The following is a 23,978-nucleotide window of genomic DNA, read 5'->3' as shown; positions in this document are numbered from 1 at the left end:
GCTTAGGGATGTGGTTTAGTGTTGGACTCGGCAGTGTTAGGTTAACAGTTGGACTCGATAGTCTCAAGGGTCTTTTCCAACATAACTCTATGATTCTGTGATCATCTCTGGAAATCGTATTGCTCCCAGGTGTGTAAGGTTTCCCTCTGAGATTGCTGAAGCATTGCAAAACATGAAGGGTTTTGCATGGAGATGCTGAAGCATTGCAACACAGACAGAGTCTGCTGGACACCATCTATGTGATACCATCCATCTGTATGTTTTTTTATGGTTCTGTCATTGATGGAAGAGTCTGCAAAAGCTGGACTGAAAGGAAACTGTGGCATGTTCATGGAGGTGAATGTGGCAGTGGCACCGAGCAGGGCCTGGCCATGTCCTGATGGGAAGGGTGACATTGGGCAGTGGGAAGCCTTGTCTGAGGGAACTGGAAGTCCTTGGGAAGACCATGTGCCATGTCATAAGAAGGCAAGAATGGGACATGATGTTCTTTTCTGGAGAATACATGTCCCAGAGTGGGGAATGGAGGATGCCTAGAGGAAAGCGTGAGGCCGTATGGGCACAAAGTGTTCTTTCGCAGGATCTTTTCCCAGGCTCCCAAGGGCTTGGAGTTGGAGGCCTTCTGGATCTTGAGATAGTTACATGGCAATAGAATGTCCACAAAGTCCTTTGAGGTTACGAATATCTCCATCCAGAGACAGTCCCTTGTGCTGCTGCCTGATTGCTGTAGGAAATGTATTGGTAAGAGGAGATGAGATGCAGACTGCTGAATGCTGTCTGATTAATCATTTCCCGCTTGTTTTGAGAAAGGTGTTGTGGGAGGGTGGTAGTGCTTCAACCTGCTTGTCCTTGTGTGGTGGTGGGCATCCATAGTAGCTTCCACATCTGTTGATGTTGCCATGATGGTTCCTTGCTCCTCTTCAGGTGGGATGTGTAAGGGGATGTGATGAGCAGGTGGGTGTAATCTCTGTGTGCTTGATTTCCCCTACTTGCGCACTTGTGCACTTGTACAGCTGGCCTCGGTAGAGATGCTGTGTCCCTTTGTCATGCTTTACTCAGAAAAGTGCACGTACATGCCAAATCCTCCAGAGCAGACCAGCTCCGGTTTTCTATGGTACAAATTCTCCCGCCCAGGTGACATCATGAGTGTTCTTGCGCTTCAGCATTTGTTGTGGTTCTGTCCAAGAATAAGATCCATGCACAGTGGGGTCAGAGCTGTCACAGCTCTAATCACAGAATCCTTAAAAACTCTTCTGTGCAGCTCTGTGGTGTTTCCATCTGAGATTGCTGAAAAGCCAAAAACATTCAGGGTGAAGTTCACGCAGCTGGGAAGAGCCTGCCAGATGCTGTGTGGCTTTGTGTGCCTCCATATGTTCTTTGTGCCATTTGTGAGGGAAGGTGAGGATGTGCAAAGGCCTGGGTCATGCTCAGTGTGGGTTTTATTGCTGGGGCATGCTGTTGTGGCGGAGAACTGTCTGGGTACCGTGGCAGCAATCCTCCAAGCGGCACAGAGTAGGGCTTGGGGCATCCATCGTGGGGAGGGTGACATTGAGTGGGGAAGAGTCTTCCCTGAGGAGCTGGAGATGCTGTGTAGAACATGGACTGTGTCACTGGTGAAGAACTGGAGAATGTCTGCTTAGCTGGACGTCTCATTTCCCAGGGCTTGGGATAGAAGATTCGAGCAGAAAACTTTGGGAAGTTGCACAGCACACAGGGTTCCTTGCCTGGGATCCTCTCAGGACCTCCAGAAGTACAGCATACCCTCGCGCCCTGTTGTTCTCCATGCTATTTGTGTCAGATGAGGAGACATTTGCCATACACACCTTTGATCGCTTGCTTTTGATGGGGAATGGTGTTGGTCAAACCAAAGCTTTTCCAGATTTCAATCAAATTTGGCCAGCCTTCTCTGAACTGCTCCTTGGTTACCTCTCTGCTCTTAGTCTTGCTAGGGAGTGGAAGAAGTGCTCTCTGTATTCAAGAAGTTGGCAAATCTTGCGTTTCAGTACAGCAAATGGGATCCTCTGGTTTTCTTCTCTCGTCTTACCAAAAACTTCCGCCTTTTTTCTTTTTCTTCTCTCACATTGGCAATGTGTTGGTAACAGTGGATGAGATGCAGACTGCTGAATTTTGGCAGCTGTCGGGTGGCAGAGTTTCAGGCAGTTGGCCATCAGTGTGGGGGATGTTTTTTCCAGTCTCCTGAGATGAGGTTGATGTTGAGAGAATGTCCTTATCTTTCAGGTCTCCCTCCTGCTTCCCCTGTGATAGAAGTGCATAAGGGGGTACTGTGCACTGTCCAGTGATTCAAGGCTTTTGCAGAATGTGGGTCATTTTTTTTGGTCCACCTCCCCCAGAAATCTCTGATAATGTTATAGGGAAAACGTCCCTTAGAACCAATTCCCTTCCCCTGAAAATGTTTCTTTTCTGAAGAAGCAACCACTGATGCTACGGGTAAGTTGCATACTTAAAGAAGATGAGTTTGAGAGACAGATGTGCTGTTGTTCTTGTTTAGTCGTGACATCTTCATCTTGGATTGACTGAGTGTTGACTGGATTGGGAGCTGGACTCGATGATCCTTATGGGTCCCTTCCACCTTGAGATATTCTATGATTCTGTGATTAGACCAGAAAAGCATCACTGCCTGCTGTCATTCTTTTCTTGCTGCTTCCAAAGACAGCGTGAACAGGAGGCAGCAACCACGGATGGAGGAGGGACCCTAATGGCTTTCTTGGAGTGGATGTGTTGGGCATGGAGGGGATATTCTCAGTGAAGATGCCACGGTGTTAACTTTGTGGCTTTTGCTGGGTGGATCAAGCTAAAGAGTGAGAGGTGTTCCGTGGGGACCAATGCCCCTGTGTATGGAGGTTCTTGCTGTGTTGTTCTGGCAGAGCATGCCTGCCTGAAAGGAGAAGCAAGAGCTTGACATTCATCATGCAGGTGGAAAATGAGGCCGGAAGAATAGGTCTTCATGGGGGTATGCAAAGAGTGCTCGGGAGCTGTGGTGGCCTCATGCTTTTTCAGCTGCCTTGGAGGATTGGTGTGCTGGGCAGTGATGGGTTTGAGTCCCCGAATGAAAGACTCCCCTGTGTTGTTTGTACTCATTGGAGCCTTTTTGCACAGATGTTGAAGTACCTGGGGCTTGGGCTCATGTTTCAGAGGGTGGTGGATTCTGTTCTTGAGAGGATGGGGGCTGAAGAGTGTGGTCTTCTTCCAGAAGGGGAGGGAAGGGGAGGTGAAGGGGCAGTTTGTCTGTGTTGCATAAACAGGAGGAAAGCACTAAGTTTGTTCCCTGTCTGCATGGATGGAAGGCGTCAGCTCTTGCCAGAGGGCCTGTCTGTGCTCGATGATGAGAGTGATGTAATCATATAGAAAATACATTGCTTAAGGAGACAAAGCAGAGGCAAAGAGAGAAGAAGAAGAGAAGGGGGGTGGGGGAGGCAGGAGAGAGAAGACAAGGGGAAAGAGGGAAAAGAATTGAAGGAAGGAACAAACACTTGTGAGGAAGAAAAGCAAAGAAGAACGAAGCAAGTAATAGAAAGAAGAGAGGAAAGGAAGAGATCATAAACGAGTTGACTAGCATGCACCAACACTATTGCCGTATACAGAAAGAGGGGAGGGAGAGAAAGGAGGAAAGAAAGAAGGAGAGAGGAAGAGAAAGGAAAAAAGAAAGATGCTAGGAAGGAATGAAGCAAGGCAGTAATTAAGGAAGGAAGGAAGGAAGGAAGGAAGGAAGGAAGATGACAAAGAGAAGAAAGAAAGGAACCGTAAAGGAGATGACCAGCACGCACTGACCGTACCTCTAAACGCTGAACGGCGTTGGTCCCTAAGTGCCTCCGCCTTGGTTGGAGTACCGCGCTCCGGCGCTGTTGCGCCGTGATTAGCGCTGATGGCTCCGCCTTTGATGGTCTGTGCCGCGGCGCCGGAGGCGAGTGGTGAACTGCCAGCGCGGGTAAAGAAGAGAGAAGGACGGAAAGAGAAGGTAAAGGGGAGGCAAGGGTAGTGTACGGCAGGGCAAGAACGAAAAGGAGAAAGAAAAAAAAGGCAGAGAAGAAAGAAGAAAGAGAGGGGGAAAGACAAGAAAGCAGAAGGAAGTTGGAAAGGGAAGACAAGAAAGCCAAGAAAGTAAGAGAAGAAAAAAACAAAAAGAAAAACAGTAGGAAAGAAGAGAAGAACGAGAGAAACGAATAAAAAGAGAGAATTGAAGGAAGAAAGGAGGAGACAAGAAGAAAGAGAAAGGGCGAAGGAGAGAGCAAACAAGGAAGGAAAAAGAAAAAAGCAGGGGAAAAAAGCAGAAAAAGAAAGCGGAGTAAGGAAGGAAGGGAGGAAGGAAGGAAAGAAAGGAAGGAAGAGAGGGAGGGAGGAAGAGACGGCAGAGGAGATGACCAGCGCGGGGCCGGAGGCGCGGGCGATGGTGGGGAGCGTGTGAGGCGGCGGAGCAGCACACGGTGTCGCTGCAGGCTCAGAAACGGCGGCGGAGCGGCGAGGCGGCTCCGCCCCGGTGCGGCGGAGAGCCCGGCTGTGAGCGCGGGGGGGCGGCGCGGGGCGGGCAGGAGAGCCGGTGCGTCCGGGCGGCGGCGGGGAGCCGTGCGGGGCCCGGGCGGGCGGCGGCGGCGGCGGCGATGGCGATGTGCGTGTGCTGGGGGCCCGTGGTGCGGGTGCTGGTGCTGCAGGCGGCCTGGGCGCTGGGCGGCGGGCAGGTGCGCTACTCGGTGCCGGAGGAAGCCAAGGCCGGGACGGTGGTGGGCCGGCTGGCGCAGGACCTGGGCCTGGAGGCGGGCGAGCCGGAGGCGCGGCGGCTGCAGCTGGCGGCGCAGGGCCGGCGGGCGAGCGTGGAGGTGAGCGGGGCGAGCGGGGCGCTGGTGGTGAGCTCGCGGCTGGACCGGGAGGAGCTGTGCGGGAAGAGCGCGCCGTGCGCCCTGCGCCTGGAGGTGCTGGTGGAGCGGCCGCTGCGCGTCTTCCACGTGGAGCTGGAGGTCACCGACATCAATGACAATGCCCCGCTCTTCCCCGTGAGCAAAGAATCCTTTACCATGGCGGAATCGTCGCTGCCGGGTTCTCGGTTCCCGCTGGAGGGGGCATCGGATGCAGATATCGGAGCCAACGCGCAGCTCTCCTATACACTCAGCCCCACCGAGCACTTCAGTCTCGAACATCAGGGGAATGATGATGAGAGCGCGTCTTTGGCTCTTGTTCTAATGAAACCGCTGGACCGCGAGACAGTGCCTGTGCACCGGTTGGTGTTGACGGCGAGTGACGGGGGCCGTCCGCCCCTGATGGGCACGATGGAGCTGGTGATCTCGGTGCTGGATGCCAACGACAACGCGCCCCAGTTCAACCAGTCGGTGTATAAAGTGAAAGTCTTAGAGGGTTCAGAGCGCGGGACTCTGTTAATCAAACTCAGTGCCACGGATTTGGATGAAGCGCTCAATAGTGATATTATATATTTATTTAGTAGGCGTGTCGCTGCTCAAGTAAAAGAAATGTTCACTATCGACGAAAACAAAGGAGAAATCAGACTTCAAGGGAAATTAGACTACGAAGAAATGGATAGTTACGAGATTACAATAGAAGCAAGAGACAAAGGCTCCCCTCCGTTAGCGGGTCACTGCAAGGTGGTGGTGGAGGTGGTGGACGTGAACGACAACGCGCCGGAGGTGTGGGTGACGTCGCTGTCGGTGCCGGTGCCGGAGGACGCGGCGGTGGGGACGGTGGTGGCGCTGCTGAGCGTGTCGGACCGGGACTCGGGGGCGAACGGGCGGGTGCGCTGCGCGGTGTGGCCGGCGGCGCCGTTCGGGCTGGTGGCGACGTTCGCGGGCTCGTACTCGCTGGTGCTGCGGGAGGCGCTGGACCGGGAGCGGGTGCCGGAGTACGAGGTGGAGGTGCGGGCGGAGGACGGCGGGGCGCCGCCGCTGCGCGCCAGCCGCGGGGTGCGGGTGCCGGTGTCGGACGTGAACGACAACGCGCCGGTGTTCGCGCAGGCCGTGTACACGGTGCTGGCGCGGGAGAACAACGCGGCGGGCGCGGAGCTGGCGCGGCTGTGGGCGCGGGACCCGGACGAGGCGGGCAACGGTCGCGTGAGCTACTCGGTGGCGGAGGGCGGCGTCGGGGGCGCGGCTGTGGGCGCGGGGTGGCGCCCGGCGTCGAGCTACGTGTCGGTGGACGCGGAGAGCGGGCGGCTGTGGGCGCTGCAGCCGTTGGACTACGAGGAGCTGCAGGTGCTGCAGTTCGAGGTGCGGGCGGTGGACGCGGGGGAGCCGCCGCTGTGCGGCAACGCCACGGTGCAGCTGTTCGTGGTGGACGAGAACGACAACGCGCCGGCGCTGCTCCCGCCTGCCGGCGGCGGGCCGGGGCCCGGGTCCGCGGGCGAGGCGGCGTCGGGGCCGGGCTCGGGGGCGTTGTGGGCGTGGGCGGCGTGGGGGGCGCCGGCGGGGCAGGTGGTGGCGAAGATCCGCGCGGTGGACGCGGACTCGGGCTACAACGCGTGGCTGCGCTACGAGCTGTGGGAGCCGCGGGGGAAGGGCCCGTTCCGCGTGGGGCTGTACAGCGGCGAGGTGAGCACGGCGCGGGCGCTGGAGGAGGCGGACGGCCCGCGGCAGAGGCTGGTGATCGTGGTGCGGGACCACGGGGAGCCGTCGCGCTCGGCCACGGCCACGCTGAGCGTGTCGCTGGTGGAGGGCGCCGAGGCGGCGCTGGCGGCCGCGGGCTCGTCCTCGTCCTCGTCCTCGTCCTCGTCCTCGTCGGGGGCGGGGCTGCGGCCGGGGGCGGGCGCGGAGGGCGGCGCGGCGGCGGCGGCGGCGACGGCGACGGCGACGACGAACGTGTGGCTGGTGGTGGCCATCTGCGCGGTGTCGAGCCTGTTCCTGCTGGCGGTGGTGCTGTACGGGGCGTCGCGGTGGGCGCCGCGGGCGGCCGTGCTGTCGGGGCCCGGGCCGGCGACGCTGGTGTGCGCCAGCGAGGTGGGGAGCTGGTCGTACTCGCAGCGCCAGAGCCGGAGCCTGTGCGTGGCGGACGGCGCGGGCAAGAGCGACCTGATGGTTTTCAGCCCCAACTTCCCGCCGCCGCCCGGCCCCGCGGCGAAGGAGACGCAGCCGGAGCCGCCCGCTCTCCTGGACACGGTCAGTGGCCCTCCCTCTCTCGCCCTTGTCGCCCCTTCCCCCTTGTCGCCCTTGTCGCCCGCGCCGTGGGCAGGCGCTGGCGTGAGCCGGGCTCCGGCGCCGGGGCCTGCGGGCGGTGGGTGCTTGGCGGGTGCTTAAGGGTGTTACTGGGACCTTTGCATCCGCCTTCGCGCCCTTGCCGGAGCCCGTCGGCTCTTGCTTCGCGGGGGAGAAGTAAAGGTATCGCCGCACCCAGCAGCAGTTACCGCCCGCAGCTGAGGTTTGCTGTTCTGGGTGTGAGTTGTTCTCCCCTAGAATCAAATCACTGCCGATTGGGATGAGGGATGCCACGACATGGGCTTTGCAGATGCTCTCCCTTCCTGGTGTGTAGCATTTCCACTCGAGACTGATGAAGAACTGCAAGACACGCGGGCTGTGGTGGTGACACAGTCGTGTGTCCCGCCCCTCCCCTCTCCCCAGGCACTGTTTCCTGCCTTATTACCGTTGCTGACTGCTGACCGTGCTGGTATTGGATGTGGCTTGTTGTCCAAATCTCCGTCCTCCTGCTCTGTGATTCTCCTTTGCAAAAGATGTGATGGAAGGTGACAATTGGGACTTTCTCTCCCCGTGGTGTAATTTCTCCATTTTTATTTGCCCAGCAGAGTTAATCAGGGGAGACGTTGCAGACTTTTCCCGTGTTCTTTTTCCATGGATGTTGTAACCATAGTTAGTAGTGTAAGGCGTTCAGGGAGAGGAGTGTGACCCAAGGCAGGTGTCAGAAACGGGAATTTTCTTTTTCTTTTCCTGCCACCCCCCAAACCATCATATAGACTTCCGTACCAGGCTGGAGAAGTGATGTGATATGGTGTATGCTGGCCTGTTTCAATAGCCTTTCAATACTTGTATGAGCATTGACAGCCTCATGGAAGTCCCAGAAAACTTCTTTTCAAAAAACCCCAAAATTGTCCTGTACACTCGGTATCATCCATTACAGTGCTGCGCTCATCAGCATTTGGGTTGTTCTCTCACAGAAGGAAACCAGTGCCCATTGCCATTAGAGATATCCTGACAGCATCTCTACAACTAGACGTGTAACATTTCAGATGTGTAGCAGAGCTCCCAGGTGTGTAACATTTCCATCTGAGATAGCTGAAGCATTGCAAAACATGAAGGGTCAACTACAGAGAGTCTGCTGAACACGGTGTATATGACCCTGTCTGTGTGGTTTTTGTGGTGCTCTCATTGATGGGAATGGTTGTGGACTTGTGTTCCTGGCCAGGGAAGCGGCATGATACCTACTGGCCTGTTATGATGGTCTTTGAATATTTGCATCAGCAGCCACACCCTTACAAAAGCCCTGGAAACCTTCTTTTCACCAAAAAATCCAACAAACACACAACTAAACAAGCAAACAAACCCTGTTAACAAAATCCCAAACCTGAATTCTCCTACAGAATCAATATAATCCATTACAGTGGGGTGCTTGTCAGCATATGGGTTGTTCTCTCACAGCATGAAATCGCTGCCCTTGCCATTTAGAGCTGTTCTGAGATCACCTTTAGAAAGAGTAGAGAGTCAGCGGGACATGGTCTATATGATATGCCGCCTGTACGTGTCTTTATGGTGCTGTCTTTGCTGGGGCGGGTCTGCAAAAGCTGGAGTGAGCCCTGAGGTGGGAAAGGAAACTGTGGCATGTCGCAGAGGTGAATGTGGCGGTGGCACCGAGCAGGGCCTGGCCATGTCCTGATGGGAAGGGTGACGTTGGGCAGTGGGAAGCCTTGTCTGGGGGAACTGGAAATCCTTGGGAAGACCATGTGCCACGTTGTAAGACAGGAATGCGAGCTGTGTGCTTGTCATGAGAACGCGTGTTGCAGAGTGGGGAATGGAGGATGCCTAGAGGAAAGCATGAGGCAGGGAGGGCACGGCGTGTTCTTGCCCAGGATTGTTTTCCAGGCTCCCAGGGGTCTGGAGTTGGAGGCCTTCCTGATCTTGAGATTGCGTGTGGTATTGAAATGCCCACAAAGTCCTCTGAGGTTACGAATATCTCCATCCAGAGACAGTCCCTTGTGCTGCTGCCTGTCTGATGTAGGGAATGTGCTGGTAAGATGGTGTGAGATGCAGACTGCTGAATACCGTTGAATGAACCTTTTGACTCCTGTTTTGGGAAGGGTGTTGTGGGAGGGTGGTGCTTCAATCTGCTGTTGCTGTGTAGTGGTGGGCATCTATAGTAGTTTCCACAGCCGTTGATGTTGCCATGGTGGTTCCTTTGTCCTCCTCAGGCAGGGTTTGTAAGGGCATGTGATGAGGTGGGTGTAATCTTTGTGCTCTTGCCTTCCCCTACTTGTGCACTTGCACAGCTGGCCTCAGTAGAGATGCTGTGTCCCCTTGTCATGCTTTACTCATTTGGTTACATGCACACACAGGCCAAACCCCTCGGAGCAGCCCAACTCTCTTTTTCCATAGTACAAATTTTCGCACCTGGTTGATATGGTGAGTGCGCTTGCACTTCAGCATTTGGTGTGGTTCTGTCCAAGAATAAAATCTGTGCAGAGTGGGATCTGAGTTGTCACAGATGACAACTGTCTGATTCTGTCTAATGAGAGAATCCTTAAGAACTCTCATGTGGAGCTCTGTGGCGTTTCCACCTGAGATTGCTGAAAAGGCAAAAAGAGTACAGGTGAAGTTCACGCAGCTGGGAAGAGCCTGCCAGATGCTGTGTGGCTTTGCAGCCTTCTATCTGTTCTTTGTGCAAATCTTGAGGGAAGGTGAGGATGTTCAAAGGCCTGGGTCATGCTCAGAGTGGGGTTTAGACGTGGGCCTGTTGTTGGGGTTGAGCAATGTCTGGGTATTTTGGCAGCGATTCTCGGAGTGGCACCAAGTAAGGCCTGGGCATATGTCGTGGGGAGGGTGACCTTGAGCGGGGGAGAGTCTTGCCTAAGGGAAATGGAGACGCTGGGTAGAACACGGCCTGTGTCATTGGGGAAGGACTGGAGAATATCTGATTAGCTGTGGAGATGCCATTTCCCGTGGCGCAGGCTAGAGGATGGCAGTAGAAAACCTTGAGCAGAGCGCCGGCACACAGGGCTGCTTGCCCAGGATCCTCTCAGGACCTCCAGAAGTTCTGCATGTCCTCGCACCCAGTTGTTGTCCTTGGTATTACTGCTTGTGGGGATAACTGCCATATGCGCCTTTAATCACTTGTTTTTGATGTGGAATGCTGTTGGTCAAACAGAAGCTTTTTGAAATTTGGATCGTGCTGCAAGTCTTCTCTGAAGCTTCCTTGGTCTTCTCTGTGCTCCTAGTCTTGCTAGGGAGGGGAAGAAGTCATCTCAGTATTCAGTATGTTGGCAAACCTTGTGTTTAAATGCAGTGGAATGGGATCCTTTGGTTTTCTTCTCTCCTCTCACCAAAACAGCTCACCCTTTTGGTTTGCTTTTCTCTCACATTGGCAATGCGTTGGTAACAGTGGATGAGAGGCAGACTGCTGAATTTTGGCAGCTCTCAGGTGGCAGACATTTGGGTGATTTCCCATCAGTGTGGGGGGTGGCTTTTCCGCTCTCCTGAGCTAAGTTTCACTTTCAGAGAACGTCCTTATCTTTCAGGTCTCCTTACTGCTTCCCCTGTGATAGGAGTGCGTAAGGGGTGCTGCGCACTGTCCGGGTTTTGCAGAACATGAGTCATTTTTTTCTGTCCAGCATCCCCAGAGATCTCGGACAACCCTAAGGGAAAATGTCCTTTAAAACCAATTTGCCCCTGCTGAAAATATTTCTTTTCTGAAGAAGCACCCAGTGATGCTACAGGTAAGTCACTCACACATGAAGTGAAGGTGTTTGAGAGACAGATGTACTTTTGTTCCTGTTCAGTTGTGGCATCTTTATGTTGGGTTGACCAGATGTTGCCTGGATTGTAATGCCTGTAGGTTTGGACCAGCAAAGCACCACTGCCTGCTGTCATTCCTGTCCTGCTGCTTCCAGGCACAGGGTGAGCAGGTGACAGCAAGGACAGAGGGAGGAGGGACCCCAGTGCATTTCTTGGAGGGGATGTGTTGGGCATCAAGGAGATGTCCTCAGTGAAAATTTCGTGCTGTTACCTTTGTGGCTTGTGTTTGGCTGTGTTATACGTGGATCACGCGAACGAAGGAGAGGTATTCCAGGGGGACTAAACCCCTTGGGTAACAAGGTTCTTGCTGCGTTGTTCTGGCAGCGCATGCTTGCCTCAAAGGGAAAGCAAGTGCTTGCTATTCAGCGTGCAGGTGAAAATGAGTCAGGAAGAGTAGCTCTTCCTCAAGGTATATGAAGAGTGCTCAGGAGCTGTGGTGCCCCCTGCTTTTTCATCTTTCACGGAGGATTGTCGTGCTGGGCTGTGATGGGTTTGAGTTCTCGAACAAGAGACTCCCCTGTGTTGTTTGGGCTCTTTGGAGCCCGTTTGCACAGATGTCCAAGTACCTGGGGGTTGGGCTTGTGTTTTTGTTCAAGCTGCCCAGCACTGTGAAGGACAACAAAAAGGGCTTTTTTAAGTATGTTAACAGCAAAAGGAGGATCAGAGGTAACATCAGTCCGACACTTGATGAGGCCAGCCACCTCACAAATACGGATGTAGACGATGCAGGGATGTTTATTGCCGCCTTTGCCTCTGTCTTTAACACCGATGATGGGCCCTGGGACCCCCGGAGCCCTGTGTTGGAAGGCCGTGACTGGGGGAACGATGAACTCCCAGCCAACTCTGAACTTGTTTGAGACTTGCTGCTCCAGCTGGAGGCATGTAAGTCTATGGAGCCCAATGGGATTCATCCCAGGGTACTGAAGGAGCTGGCTGATGTTATCACGGGACATCTCTGCATTATTTTTCAATGGTCTTGGGAGCCTGGAGAGGCCCCAGTCAAGTGGAAGCTGGAAAATGTTGTTGTCCCAATTTTCAAGTAAGGGTGAGAAGGAAGACCCTGGTAATTATAGGCCTATCAGTCTCACATCAGTGCCTGGTAAGATGATAGGGAAGGTTATTCTGGGAGTTACTGAAAAACACTTGAGAGGCACTGCAGTCATTGGTCATAACCAGCATGGGTTCATGGGGGAAAGTCCTGTTTAACTAACCTAATTTCCTTTTAGAATAGAATCATAGAATCGTTTAGGTTGGAAAAGACCTTTAAGATCATCCATCCAGCCATTAACCTACACTACCAAGTCCACACTAAACCACTTAAGGGTAGACTAGACTAAACCATGTCCCAAAGTGCCACATCTACCCTTTTTTTGATTACTTCCAGGGATGGTGACTCCACCACCTCTCTGGGCAGCCTGTTCCAATGCTTGACTACCCTTTCCGTGAATAATTTTTTCCTAATTTCCAACCTAAACCTCCCCTGGCGCAGCTTGAGCCCATTTCCTCTCGTCCTATCGCTAACTGCATGGGAGAAGAGACCATCACCCACCTCACTACAACCTCCTTTCAGGTAGTTGTAGAGAGCGATAAGGTCTCCCCTCAGCCTCCTCTTCTCTAGGCTAAACAACCCCAGTTCCCTCAGCCGCTCCTCATAAGGCCTGTGCTGTAGACCCTTCACCAGCTTTGTTGCCCTTCTCTGAACACGCTCCAGCACCTCCATGTCTTTCTTGTAGTGAGGGGCCCAAAACTGGACACAGTATTCCAGGTGCGGCCTCACCAGCGCCCAGTACAGGGGAACAATCACCTCCCTGCTCCTGCTGGCCACACTATTCCTGACACAAGCCAGGATACTGTTGGCCTTCTTGGCCACCTGGGCACACTGCTGGCTCATGTTCACCCTGCTGTTGACCAACAGCCCTCAGACCCTTTTCCGCCAGGCAGCTTTCCAGCCACTCTTCCCCAAGCCTGTAGCGTTGCATGGGGATGTTGTGACCGAAGTGCAGGACCCAGCACTTGGCCTTGTTAAACCTCATACAGTTGGCCTCGGCCCATCGATCCAGCCTGTCCAGGTCCCTCTGCAGGGCCGTCCTGCCCTCGAGCAGATCGACACTCCCACCCAACTTGGTGTCATCTGCAAACTTACTGAGGGTTCACTCAATCCCCTCATCCAGATCATCGATAAAGATATTAAACAAGGCTGGCCCCAAAACAGAGCCCTGGGGAACACCGCTCGTGACCGGCTGCCAACTGGACTTAACTCCATTTACCACAACTCTCTGGGCTTGGCCACCCAACCAGTTTTTTACCCAGCGAAGACTACACCCGTCCAAGCCATAAGCTGCCAGCTTCCCAAGGAGAATATTATGGGGGACGGTGTCAAAAGCTTTGCTAAAGTCCGGGTAAACAACATCCACAGCCTTCCCATCATCTACCAGGTGGGTCACCAGGTCATAGAAGGAGATCAGGTTGGTCAAGCAGGACCTGCCTTTCATGAACCCATGCTGGCTGGGCCTGATCCCCTGGTTGACCTGCACTTGCCTGTTGAGTTCACTCAATATGAACCTGCCCATAATCTTTCCCGGCACCGAGGTCAGGCTGACAGGCCTGTAGTTTCCCAGGTCCTCCTTCCGGCCCTTCTTGTAGATGGGCGTCACATTGGCAAGCCTCCAGTCATCAGGGACCTCCCCTGTTAACCATGACAAGGTCACCCACCTAGTTGAGCAAGGGAAGCCAGTGGATGTGGTGTTTTTTTGAATTTTAGCAAAGCTTTTGACACTGTCTCTCACAGTACCCTTCTGGATAAAATGTCCAGCATACAGCTGTCATAATACTTGTTGTAAGACAAGTCCGTAATTTGTTGCGTGAGCAATTGGCTGACGGCCTGGGGTCAAAGAGTTTTAGTAAATGGGGTTACATCAGGCTGGCGGCCAGTCACCAGTGGGGTTCCCCAGGGCTCGATTTTAGGGTCAGTGCTCTTTAATGGTTTTATAAATGATCGGGATGCGGGAGTGGAATGTACATTGAGTAAGTTTGCCGATGATGCTAAATTAGGAGGAACTGTGGACTCCCTCGAGGGTAGAGTGGCCTTAGAGAGAGATCTGCATAGACTAGAGAGCTGGGTAATCACCAACCATATGAAATTTAACCAGAGCAAGTGCCAGATTCTGCACGTGTGACAGGGTAATCCTGGTTATACATAGACATTGGGGGATGAGAGGCTGGAGAGCAGCCCCGTGGAAAGAGATCTGGGGGTTTGGGTTGATGGCAAGTTGAATATGAGTCAACGGTGTGCCCTGACAGCTAAAGGGGCCAGCCGCGTGCTGGGGTGCATGAAACGCAGCATTGCTAGCTGTTTGAGGGAGGTGATTGTTCCACTCTGCACTGGTGCGGTCCCACCTCGAGTACTGTGTGCAGTTTTGGGCACCTCAGTAGAAGAAGGACGTCAAACTATTGGAGGGTAGCAGAGCTGTTCTTTGCCATGTGATGGCCTGTTCTTTGCTGGGTTCTTTGAGAGGACTGGAGGCTGAAGGGTGTGGCCTTCCCCCAGAAGGGGAGGGATGGGGAGGTGAAGGGGCAGTCTGTCTGTCTTGCATAGATGGGAGGAAAGCAGGAAGGTTGTTCCCCGTCTGGATGGATGGAAGGCAGAAGGGAAAACGAGTGGGAGCTCTTGCCAAAGGGCACATCCAAGCTTCATGTCAAGCATGGTGTAGACATGTAGAAAATGTTTTACTACAGGGGAAATAGAAGAGACAAGGATGGAAGGAGAAGAGGCAAGGATAGGGCATGGCAAGTCAAAAAAGCAGGAAGAGAAGGAAAAGAAGGAGGAAAGAGAAAGAAGATGAAGAGAAAAGAAGAGGTGAATGAAAAAGGTGAAGAAGAACAAGAAAAAAGGAAGTAAATACAGAGAAAGGAAGAAGGAAAAAAACCCAGGACTGTATGCAAGGAAAAAGCTTGCTTGCAAGGAAGAAAGGAAGAAGGAAGAGACAAGGAGGGAAGAGATGAGAGACAAAATTACCAGGATGCACTGACGTTACCTCTACGTGCTGAATGGAGTTGAGGATGTTGGCATCCTTGGTACTCAGGGACGCTGTGCAAGGCCTGATGAAAAGTGTTGAGGAAGAGGAAAGAGGTCTTGCCAGAGGGCGTGTCCGCGCCACATGGCAAAAGTGATGTAGTCATATAGAAAACATGTTGGTAGGAGACAAAGCAGAGGCAAAGAGGGAAGACGAAGAGAAGTGTGGGAAGGACTGGGAAGAGAGGAGAGGGAGAAAGAGGAGAAAGCAGAGAAGGAAGGAACACACAACAGAGAGAAAGAAAAGCCAACCAGAACAAAGCAAGCAGTAGGGAGAAAGAAGATAAAATAAGAAACAATAAATTAGTTTACTAGGATGCAGGGACGCTATCACTGTACACAGAAAGGTGATGAGGGAGAGAAAGGAAGAAAGAAAGAAGGCAAGGAAGAAAAAAAGGAAGGCAAGAAAGAAAGAGTGACAGAAAGAGAGAAGCAAGGAAGAAATTAAGGAAATAAGATGACAAGGAAGAGAAAAAAGGAAGAAACCATAAAGGAGATTACCAGGGTGCGCTAACATTATCTTGCAGGAGGAAGAATCACAGAAGGAAAGAAAAAAGGCAAGGAAGGAACCTATGCAAGTAGAAAGCAAGCAAGGAAGAAAGAAAGAACAGAAGGGAAGGAAGGAAGGATGGAAGGAAGGAAGAGATGATAGAGGCGATTACTAGAACACACCGACCTTACCCCTAGGCATTGAATGGAGTTGAGGACCTCGGCATCTTCAGTTCTCAGGGATGCTCTGCAAGGCTTGATGAAAAGCGGTGAAGAGAAGGAAGGAGAGCTCTTGCCAAAGGGCATGTCCATGCTTCGTTTTGAGCATGGTGTACACATTTGGAACACACTTTGGTAAAGGAAAAAAAGGAGAAGAAGGAAAGAGAAGGGGAAGACAGAAAAACAGAGAAAAAGGAGCATAGCAGAAGGAAATGAAGAAGGAAAGCAGAGAGAAAGGAAGGACTGTATGCAAGTAAAAAGCAAGCAAGGAAGAAAGCAAGGAAGAAGAGAAAGGAAGGAAAGATGAGACGATAAAGGAGATGACCAGCACGCACTGACCGTACCTCTAAACGCTGAACGGCGTTGGTCCCTAAGTGCCTCCGCCTTGGTTGGAGTACCGCGCTCCGGCGCTGTTGCGCCGTGATTAGCGCTGATGGCTCCGCCTTTGATGGTCTGTGCCGCGGCGCCGGAGGCGAGTGGTGAACTGCCAGCGCGGGTAAAGAAGAGAGAAGGACGGAAAGAGAAGGTAAAGGGGAGGCAAGGGTAGTGTACGGCAGGGCAAGAACGAAAAGGAGAAAGAAAAAAAAGGCAGAGAAGAAAGAAGAAAGAGACAAAGGAAAAAGTAGATAGCAGAAAGCGAGGAAATTAGGTAGGGAAGAGAAAGGAAGAAAGAGATAAGCGAACAAAGAGAGATCATTGAAATAAGGGGGGAAAAGGGAAGAAATTAAGAAAGAAAGGACGAAAAAAAAGAAAGGAATCTATGCAAGCAAAGAACAAACAAGCAAGGAAAAAGAAATAAGAGGGAGGAGGTAAGATTAAAAGAAAGAAGAGAAACAAAGAGGAGCAGGAAGAGACGGCAGAGGAGATGACCAGCGCGGGGCCGGAGGCGCGGGCGATGGTGGGGAGCGTGTGAGGCGGCGGAGCAGCACACGGTGTCGCTGCAGGCTCAGAAACGGCGGCGGAGCGGCGAGGCGGCTCCGCCCCGGTGCGGCGGAGAGCCCGGCTGTGAGCGCGGGGGGGCGGCGCGGGGCGGGCAGGAGAGCCGGTGCGTCCGGGCGGCGGCGGGGAGCCGTGCGGGGCCCGGGCGGGCGGCGGCGGCGGCGGCGATGGCGATGTGCGTGTGCTGGGGGCCCGTGGTGCGGGTGCTGGTGCTGCAGGCGGCCTGGGCGCTGGGCGGCGGGCAGGTGCGCTACTCGGTGCCGGAGGAAGCCAAGGCCGGGACGGTGGTGGGCCGGCTGGCGCAGGACCTGGGCCTGGAGGCGGGCGAGCCGGAGGCGCGGCGGCTGCGGCTGGCGGCGCAGGGCCGGCGGGCGAGCGTGGAGGTGAGCGGGGCGAGCGGGGCGCTGGTGGTGAGCTCGCGGCTGGACCGGGAGGAGCTGTGCGGGAAGAGCGCGCCGTGCGCCCTGCGCCTGGAGGTGCTGGTGGAGCGGCCGCTGCGCGTCTTCCATGTGGAGCTGGAGGTCACCGACATCAACGACAACGCCCCGCTCTTCCCCGCCGCCCGGAAAAACCTCAGCATCGCGGAATCGTCGCTGCCGGGTTCTCGGTTCCCGCTGGAGGGGGCATCGGATGCAGACATCGGAGCCAACGCGCAGCTCTCCTATACACTCAGCCCCTCCGAGTATTTTAGAATAGAGGAAGAAAACAGTAGCTCACGCAGTAAATCCCTGTTCCTGGTCCTCGGGAAACCGCTGGACCGCGAGACGGTGCCTGTGCACCGGTTAGTGTTGACGGCGAGTGACGGGGGCCGTCCGCCCCTGACGGGCAGGATGGAGCTGGTGATCTCGGTGCTGGATGCCAACGACAACGCGCCCCAGTTCAACCAGTCGGTGTATAGTGTGCTTTTGCCCGAAGATGCCGCAGAGGGGACACTGGTGGCGCAGGTGAACGCCATGGATCCGGACGAGGGAATAAATCGAGAAGTGATTTATGAAATTGATACTTTTGTTCCTCCGTTGGCCTCAGATGTATTCAGCATCGATGGGAACAGCGGAGAGATCAGACTGACGGGCGCCCTGGACTTTGAGACAGCTACTTTCTACGACCTACACGTTAAGGCGAAAGATAGGGGGACGCCGCCGCTGTCGGGTCACTGCAAGGTGGTGGTGGAGGTGGTGGACGTGAACGACAACGCGCCGGAGGTGTGGGTGACGTCGCTGTCGGTGCCGGTGCCGGAGGACGCGGCGGTGGGGACGGTGGTGGCGCTGCTGAGCGTGTCGGACCGGGACTCGGGGGCGAACGGGCGGGTGCGCTGCGCGGTGTGGCCGGCGGCGCCGTTCGGGCTGGTGGCGACGTTCGCGGGCTCGTACTCGCTGGTGCTGCGGGAGGCGCTGGACCGGGAGCGGGTGCCGGAGTACGAGGTGGAGGTGCGGGCGGAGGACGGCGGGGCGCCGCCGCTGCGCGCCAGCCGCGGGGTGCGGGTGCCGGTGTCGGACGTGAACGACAACGCGCCGGCGTTCGCGCAGGCCGTGTACACGGTGCTGGCGCGGGAGAACAACGCGGCGGGCGCGGAGCTGGCGCGGCTGTGGGCGCGGGACCCGGACGAGGCGGGCAACGGTCGCGTGAGCTACTCGGTGGCGGAGGGCGGCGTCGGGGGCGCGGCTGTGGGCGCGGGGTGGCGCCCGGCGTCGAGCTACGTGTCGGTGGACGCGGAGAGCGGGCGGCTGTGGGCGCTGCAGCCGTTGGACTACGAGGAGCTGCAGGTGCTGCAGTTCGAGGTGCGGGCGGTGGACGCGGGGGAGCCGCCGCTGTGCGGCAACGCCACGGTGCAGCTGTTCGTGGTGGACGAGAACGACAACGCGCCGGCGCTGCTCCCGCCTGCCGGCGGCGGGCCGGGGCCCGGGTCCGCGGGCGAGGCGGCGTCGGGGCCGGGCTCGGGGGCGTTGTGGGCGTGGGCGGCGTGGGGGGCGCCGGCGGGGCAGGTGGTGGCGAAGATCCGCGCGGTGGACGCGGACTCGGGCTACAACGCGTGGCTGCGCTACGAGCTGTGGGAGCCGCGGGGGAAGGGCCCGTTCCGCGTGGGGCTGTACAGCGGCGAGGTGAGCACGGCGCGGGCGCTGGAGGAGGCGGACGGCCCGCGGCAGAGGCTGGTGATCGTGGTGCGGGACCACGGGGAGCCGTCGCGCTCGGCCACGGCCACGCTGAGCGTGTCGCTGGTGGAGGGCGCCGAGGCGGCGCTGGCGGCCGCGGGCTCGTCCTCGTCCTCGTCCTCGTCCTCGTCGGGGGCGGGGCTGCGGCCGGGGGCGGGCGCGGAGGGCGGCGCGGCGGCGGCGGCGGCGACGGCGACGGCGACGACGAACGTGTGGCTGGTGGTGGCCATCTGCGCGGTGTCGAGCCTGTTCCTGCTGGCGGTGGTGCTGTACGGGGCGTCGCGGTGGGCGCCGCGGGCGGCCGTGCTGTCGGGGCCCGGGCCGGCGACGCTGGTGTGCGCCAGCGAGGTGGGGAGCTGGTCGTACTCGCAGCGCCAGAGCCGGAGCCTGTGCGTGGCGGACGGCGCGGGCAAGAGCGACCTGATGGTTTTCAGCCCCAACTTCCCGCCGCCGCCCGGCCCCGCGGCGAAGGAGACGCAGCCGGAGCCGCCCGCTCTCCTGGACACGGTCAGTGGCCCTCCCTCTCTCGCCCTTGTCGCCCCTTCCCCCTTGTCGCCCTTGTCGCCCGCGCCGTGGGCAGGCGCTGGCGTGAGCCGGGCTCCGGCGCCGGGGCCTGCGGGCGGTGGGTGCTTGGCGGGTGCTTAAGGGTGTTACTGGGACCTTTGCATCCGCCTTCGCGCCCTTGCCGGAGCCCGTCGGCTCTTGCTTCGCGGGGGAGAAGTAAAGGTATCGCCGCACCCAGCAGCAGTTACCGCCCGCAGCTGAGGTTTGCTGTTCTGGGTGTGAGTTGTTCTCCCCTAGAATCAAATCACTGCCGATTGGGATGAGGGATGCCACGACATGGGCTTTGCAGATGCTCTCCCTTCCTGGTGTGTAGCATTTCCACTCGAGACTGATGAAGAACTGCAAGACACGCGGGCTGTGGTGGTGACACAGTCGTGTGTCCCGCCCCTCCCCTCTCCCCAGGCACTGTTTCCTGCCTTATTACCGTTGCTGACTGCTGACCGTGCTGGTATTGGATGTGGCTTGTTGTCCAAATCTCCGTCCTCCTGCTCTGTGATTCTCCTTTGCAAAAGATGTGATGGAAGGTGACAATTGGGACTTTCTCTCCCCGTGGTGTAATTTCTCCATTTTTATTTGCCCAGCAGAGTTAATCAGGGGAGACGTTGCAGACTTTTCCCGTGTTCTTTTTCCATGGATGTTGTAACCATAGTTAGTAGTGTAAGGCGTTCAGGGAGAGGAGTGTGACCCAAGGCAGGTGTCAGAAACGGGAATTTTCTTTTTCTTTTCCTGCCACCCCCCAAACCATCATATAGACTTCCGTACCAGGCTGGAGAAGTGATGTGATATGGTGTATGCTGGCCTGTTTCAATAGCCTTTCAATACTTGTATGAGCATTGACAGCCTCATGGAAGTCCCAGAAAACTTCTTTTCAAAAAACCCCAAAATTGTCCTGTACACTCGGTATCATCCATTACAGTGCTGCGCTCATCAGCATTTGGGTTGTTCTCTCACAGAAGGAAACCAGTGCCCATTGCCATTAGAGATATCCTGACAGCATCTCTACAACTAGACGTGTAACATTTCAGATGTGTAGCAGAGCTCCCAGGTGTGTAACATTTCCATCTGAGATAGCCGAAGCATTGCAAAACATGAAGGGTCAACTACAGAGAGTCTGCTGAACACGGTGTATATGACCCTGTCTGTGTGGTTTTTGTGGTGCTCTCATTGATGGGAATGGTTGTGGACTTGTGTTCCTGGCCAGGGAAGCGGCATGATACCTACTGGCCTGTTATGATGGTCTTTGAATATTTGCATCAGCAGCCACACCCTTACAAAAGCCCTGGAAACCTTCTTTTCACCAAAAAATCCAACAAACACACAACTAAACAAGCAAACAAACCCTGTTAACAAAATCCCAAACCTGAATTCTCCTACAGAATCAATATAATCCATTACAGTGGGGTGCTTGTCAGCATATGGGTTGTTCTCTCACAGCATGAAATCGCTGCCCTTGCCATTTAGAGCTGTTCTGAGATCACCTTTAGAAAGAGTAGAGAGTCAGCGGGACATGGTCTATATGATATGCCGCCTGTACGTGTCTTTATGGTGCTGTCTTTGCTGGGGCGGGTCTGCAAAAGCTGGAGTGAGCCCTGAGGTGGGAAAGGAAACTGTGGCATGTCGCAGAGGTGAATGTGGCGGTGGCACCGAGCAGGGCCTGGCCATGTCCTGATGGGAAGGGTGACGTTGGGCAGTGGGAAGCCTTGTCTGGGGGAACTGGAAATCCTTGGGAAGACCATGTGCCACGTTGTAAGACAGGAATGCGAGCTGTGTGCTTGTCATGAGAACGCGTGTTGCAGAGTGGGGAATGGAGGATGCCTAGAGGAAAGCATGAGGCAGGGAGGGCACGGCGTGTTCTTGCCCAGGATTGTTTTCCAGGCTCCCAGGGGTCTGGAGTTGGAGGCCTTCCTGATCTTGAGATTGCGTGTGGTATTGAAATGCCCACAAAGTCCTCTGAGGTTACGAATATCTCCATCCAGAGACAGTCCCTTGTGCTGCTGCCTGTCTGATGTAGGGAATGTGCTGGTAAGATGGTGTGAGATGCAGACTGCTGAATACCGTTGAATGAACCTTTTGACTCCTGTTTTGGGAAGGGTGTTGTGGGAGGGTGGTGCTTCAATCTGCTGTTGCTGTGTAGTGGTGGGCATCTATAGTAGTTTCCACAGCCGTTGATGTTGCCATGGTGGTTCCTTTGTCCTCCTCAGGCAGGGTTTGTAAGGGCATGTGATGAGGTGGGCGTAATCTTTGTGCTCTTGCCTTCCCCTACTTGTGCACTTGCACAGCTGGCCTCAGTAGAGATGCTGTGTCCCCTTGTCACGCATGGCTCACTGATGTGTGCGTGTACAGCCCAAACCCTGCACTGCTGCCCAGCTTGGGCTTCTGTGACAGAAATTCCCCACCTGGTTGATATGGTGAGTGCGCTTGCACTTCAGCATTTGGTGTGGTTCTGTCCAAGAATAAAATCTGTGCAGAGTGGGATCTGAGTTGTCACAGATGACAACTGTCTGATTCTGTCTAATGAGAGAATCCTTAAGAACTCTTATGTGGAGCTCTGTGGCGTTTCCACCTGAGATTGCTGAAAAGGCAAAAAGAGTACAGGTGAAGTTCACGCAGCTGGGAAGAGCCTGCCAGATGCTGTGTGGCTTTGCAGCCTTCTATCTGTTCTTTGTGCAAATCTTGAGGGAAGGTGAGGATGTTCAAAGGCCTGGGTCATGCTCAGAGTGGGGTTTAGACGTGGGCCTGTTGTTGGGGTTGAGCAATGTCTGGGTATTTTGGCAGCGATTCTCGGAGTGGCACCAAGTAAGGCCTGGGCATATGTCGTGGGGAGGGTGACTTTGAGCGGGGGAGGGTCTTGCCTAAGGGAAATGGAGACGCTGGGTAGAACACGACCTGTGTCATTGGGCAAGGACTGGAGAATGTTCGCTTAGCTGGGGACCCTGTTTCCCAGGGCATGGGTTAGAGGATTCCAGTAGAAAACCTTGAGAAGAATCGTAGCACCCAGTGCGACATGCCCAGGATCCTCTCAGGACCTCCCAAAGTTCTGCATATCTTAGGGCACTGTTGTTCTTTGTGGCATGACTGCTTGGTAAGTCATCTGACCTACATGCCCGTAATCACTTCTTTTTGAGGTGGAATGTTTTTGCTAAACCAGAAACTTCTACAACTTTGGATCGTGCTGCCAGCCTTCTCTGAACGTCTCCTTGGTTATCTTTCTGCTTATTCTTGCTAGGCAGGGGAAGAAGTGCTCTCTGTATCCAAATGTTGGCAAACCTTGCTTTTCAATACAGTGGCATGGGTTCCTTTGGTTTTCTTCTCTCCTCTTAGCAAACACTCCCACCCTTTTGTTTTTTATTTCTCTCTCATTGGCAATGTGTTGGTAATACTGGATGAGAAGCAGACTGCTGAACTTTGGCAGCTGTAAGGTTGCAGATGTTGGGGTGGTTGGCCATCAGTGTAGGAGATGGCTTTTGCAGTCTCCTGAGCTGAGGCTGACATTGACAGAATGTCCTTAGCTTTCAGGTCTCCCTCTTGCTTCCCTTGTTGTAGAAGTACATAACGGAGTACGGTGCACTTTTTAGTGATCTCAAAGCTGTTGGAGAACGAGAGCAATTTTTTGTCTGTCCAGTTTCACCAGAAATCGCTGACAATGGTAAGGGAAAATGTCTCTTAGAATCAATTCTCCTGTTGTGAAAATGTTTCCTTTTCTGAAGAACCAACCAGCAATACTACAGGTAAGTCGCTCATACCAAAAGGGCATGAGTTTGAGAGACAGATGTACCTTTGTTCCTGTTTTGTCATGGTATCTTCATGTTGGATTGATGGAATGTTGCCTTGATTGCAATGCCTTAGGTTTGGACCAGCAAGGCACCACTGGCTGCTCTTGTTCCTTTCCTACTGGCTCCAGGCACAGTGTGAGCTGTGGAAGGACAGATAGAGGCGGTACCCCAGTGTGTTTCTTGGAGCGGATGTGTTGAGTGTCAGCGGGATGTTCTTGTCTAAAATGCCACGGTCGTGCCTTTGTGGCTTTTGTTTGGCTGTGTGATGTGTGGATCATGCTAACGAAGGAGAGATATTCCATGAGGGACTAATGCCCCTGGGTACTGAGGTTCTTTCTGTGTTGTTCTGGCAGTGAATGCCTGCCTGCAAGAAGAAGCAAAAGCTTGACATTCGGCCTGGTCTTCATCAAGAATAGCTCTTCATCAAGGCATGTGAAGAGTGCTAGGGAGCTGTGGTTACTCTGTGCTTTTTCAGCCTTCTTGGAGGATTGGCATACTGAGCTGTGATAGGTGTGATTTCCCAAAAGAAAGACTCCCCAACATTGCTTGGACTCATTGGAGCCTGTTGCATGGACATGCAAGTATCTGGGGCTTGGGCCTGTGTTTCAGGGAGTGGTGGATTCTGTTCTGATGTAGCAGAGCTGTTCTTTGCCATATGATTGCCTTGCTCTGTTATTTACTGGGTCCTTGAGAGGACTGGAGGCTGAAGAGTGAGGCCTTCTTCCAGAAGGGAAGGACAGGTGCAGGAGCAGTTTGTCTTGCATAGACTGGAGGACAGCAGGAAGGTTGTTCCCCGTCTGGAGGG

The 23,978-nt window shown here is 54.7% G+C and overlaps 2 protein-coding genes across 2 annotated transcripts; both read left to right on the top strand.

Annotated features, from left to right (window-relative positions):
* Nucleotides 1-4,613: 4,613 nt before the first annotated feature.
* Nucleotides 4,614-8,183, top strand: LOC142594211 (protocadherin alpha-2-like). Its single transcript, XM_075715695.1, has 3 exons — nucleotides 4,614-7,109; nucleotides 7,978-8,066; nucleotides 8,120-8,183. The coding sequence occupies exons 1-3, from the start codon at nucleotides 4,614-4,616 to the stop codon at nucleotides 8,181-8,183; spliced, it is 2,649 nt and encodes an 882-aa protein (XP_075571810.1).
* A 3,720-nt stretch (nucleotides 8,184-11,903) lies between these two features.
* LOC142594210 (protocadherin alpha-8-like) lies at nucleotides 11,904-23,561 on the top strand. Its single transcript, XM_075715694.1, has 4 exons — nucleotides 11,904-11,994; nucleotides 16,891-19,343; nucleotides 22,944-23,046; nucleotides 23,527-23,561. Exons 1-4 carry the CDS (start codon nucleotides 11,904-11,906, stop codon nucleotides 23,559-23,561), a joined length of 2,682 nt encoding a protein of 893 aa, XP_075571809.1.
* The last annotated feature ends 417 nt before the right edge of the window (nucleotides 23,562-23,978 follow it).

This window comes from Pelecanus crispus, chromosome 8, assembly GCF_030463565.1.
Source record: "Pelecanus crispus isolate bPelCri1 chromosome 8, bPelCri1.pri, whole genome shotgun sequence".
Taxonomy (NCBI): domain Eukaryota; kingdom Metazoa; phylum Chordata; class Aves; order Pelecaniformes; family Pelecanidae; genus Pelecanus; species Pelecanus crispus.
The sequence above is the reverse complement of the archived record's forward strand: the minus strand, read 5'-3'. Positions and strand labels throughout refer to the sequence as shown.

Bases quoted from the DNA above. Each gene is read 5' to 3' on its own strand.
- LOC142594211 (XM_075715695.1), top strand. From the start codon at position 4,614: ATGGCGATGTGCGTGTGCTGGGGGCCCGTGGTGCGGGTGCTGGTGCTG. The intron at 7,110-7,977 runs GTCAGTGGCCCT...CTGTTTCAATAG, and splicing joins CGCCCGCTCTCCTGGACACG to CCTTTCAATACTTGTATGAG. The intron at 8,067-8,119 runs GTATCATCCATT...GTTCTCTCACAG, and splicing joins AAAATTGTCCTGTACACTCG to AAGGAAACCAGTGCCCATTG.
- LOC142594210 (XM_075715694.1), top strand. From the start codon at position 11,904: ATGTTATCACGGGACATCTCTGCATTATTTTTCAATGGTCTTGGGAGC. The intron at 19,344-22,943 runs GTCAGTGGCCCT...CCCTTGTTGTAG, and splicing joins CGCCCGCTCTCCTGGACACG to AAGTACATAACGGAGTACGG. The intron at 23,047-23,526 runs GTAAGGGAAAAT...TTGTTCTGGCAG, and splicing joins ACCAGAAATCGCTGACAATG to TGAATGCCTGCCTGCAAGAA.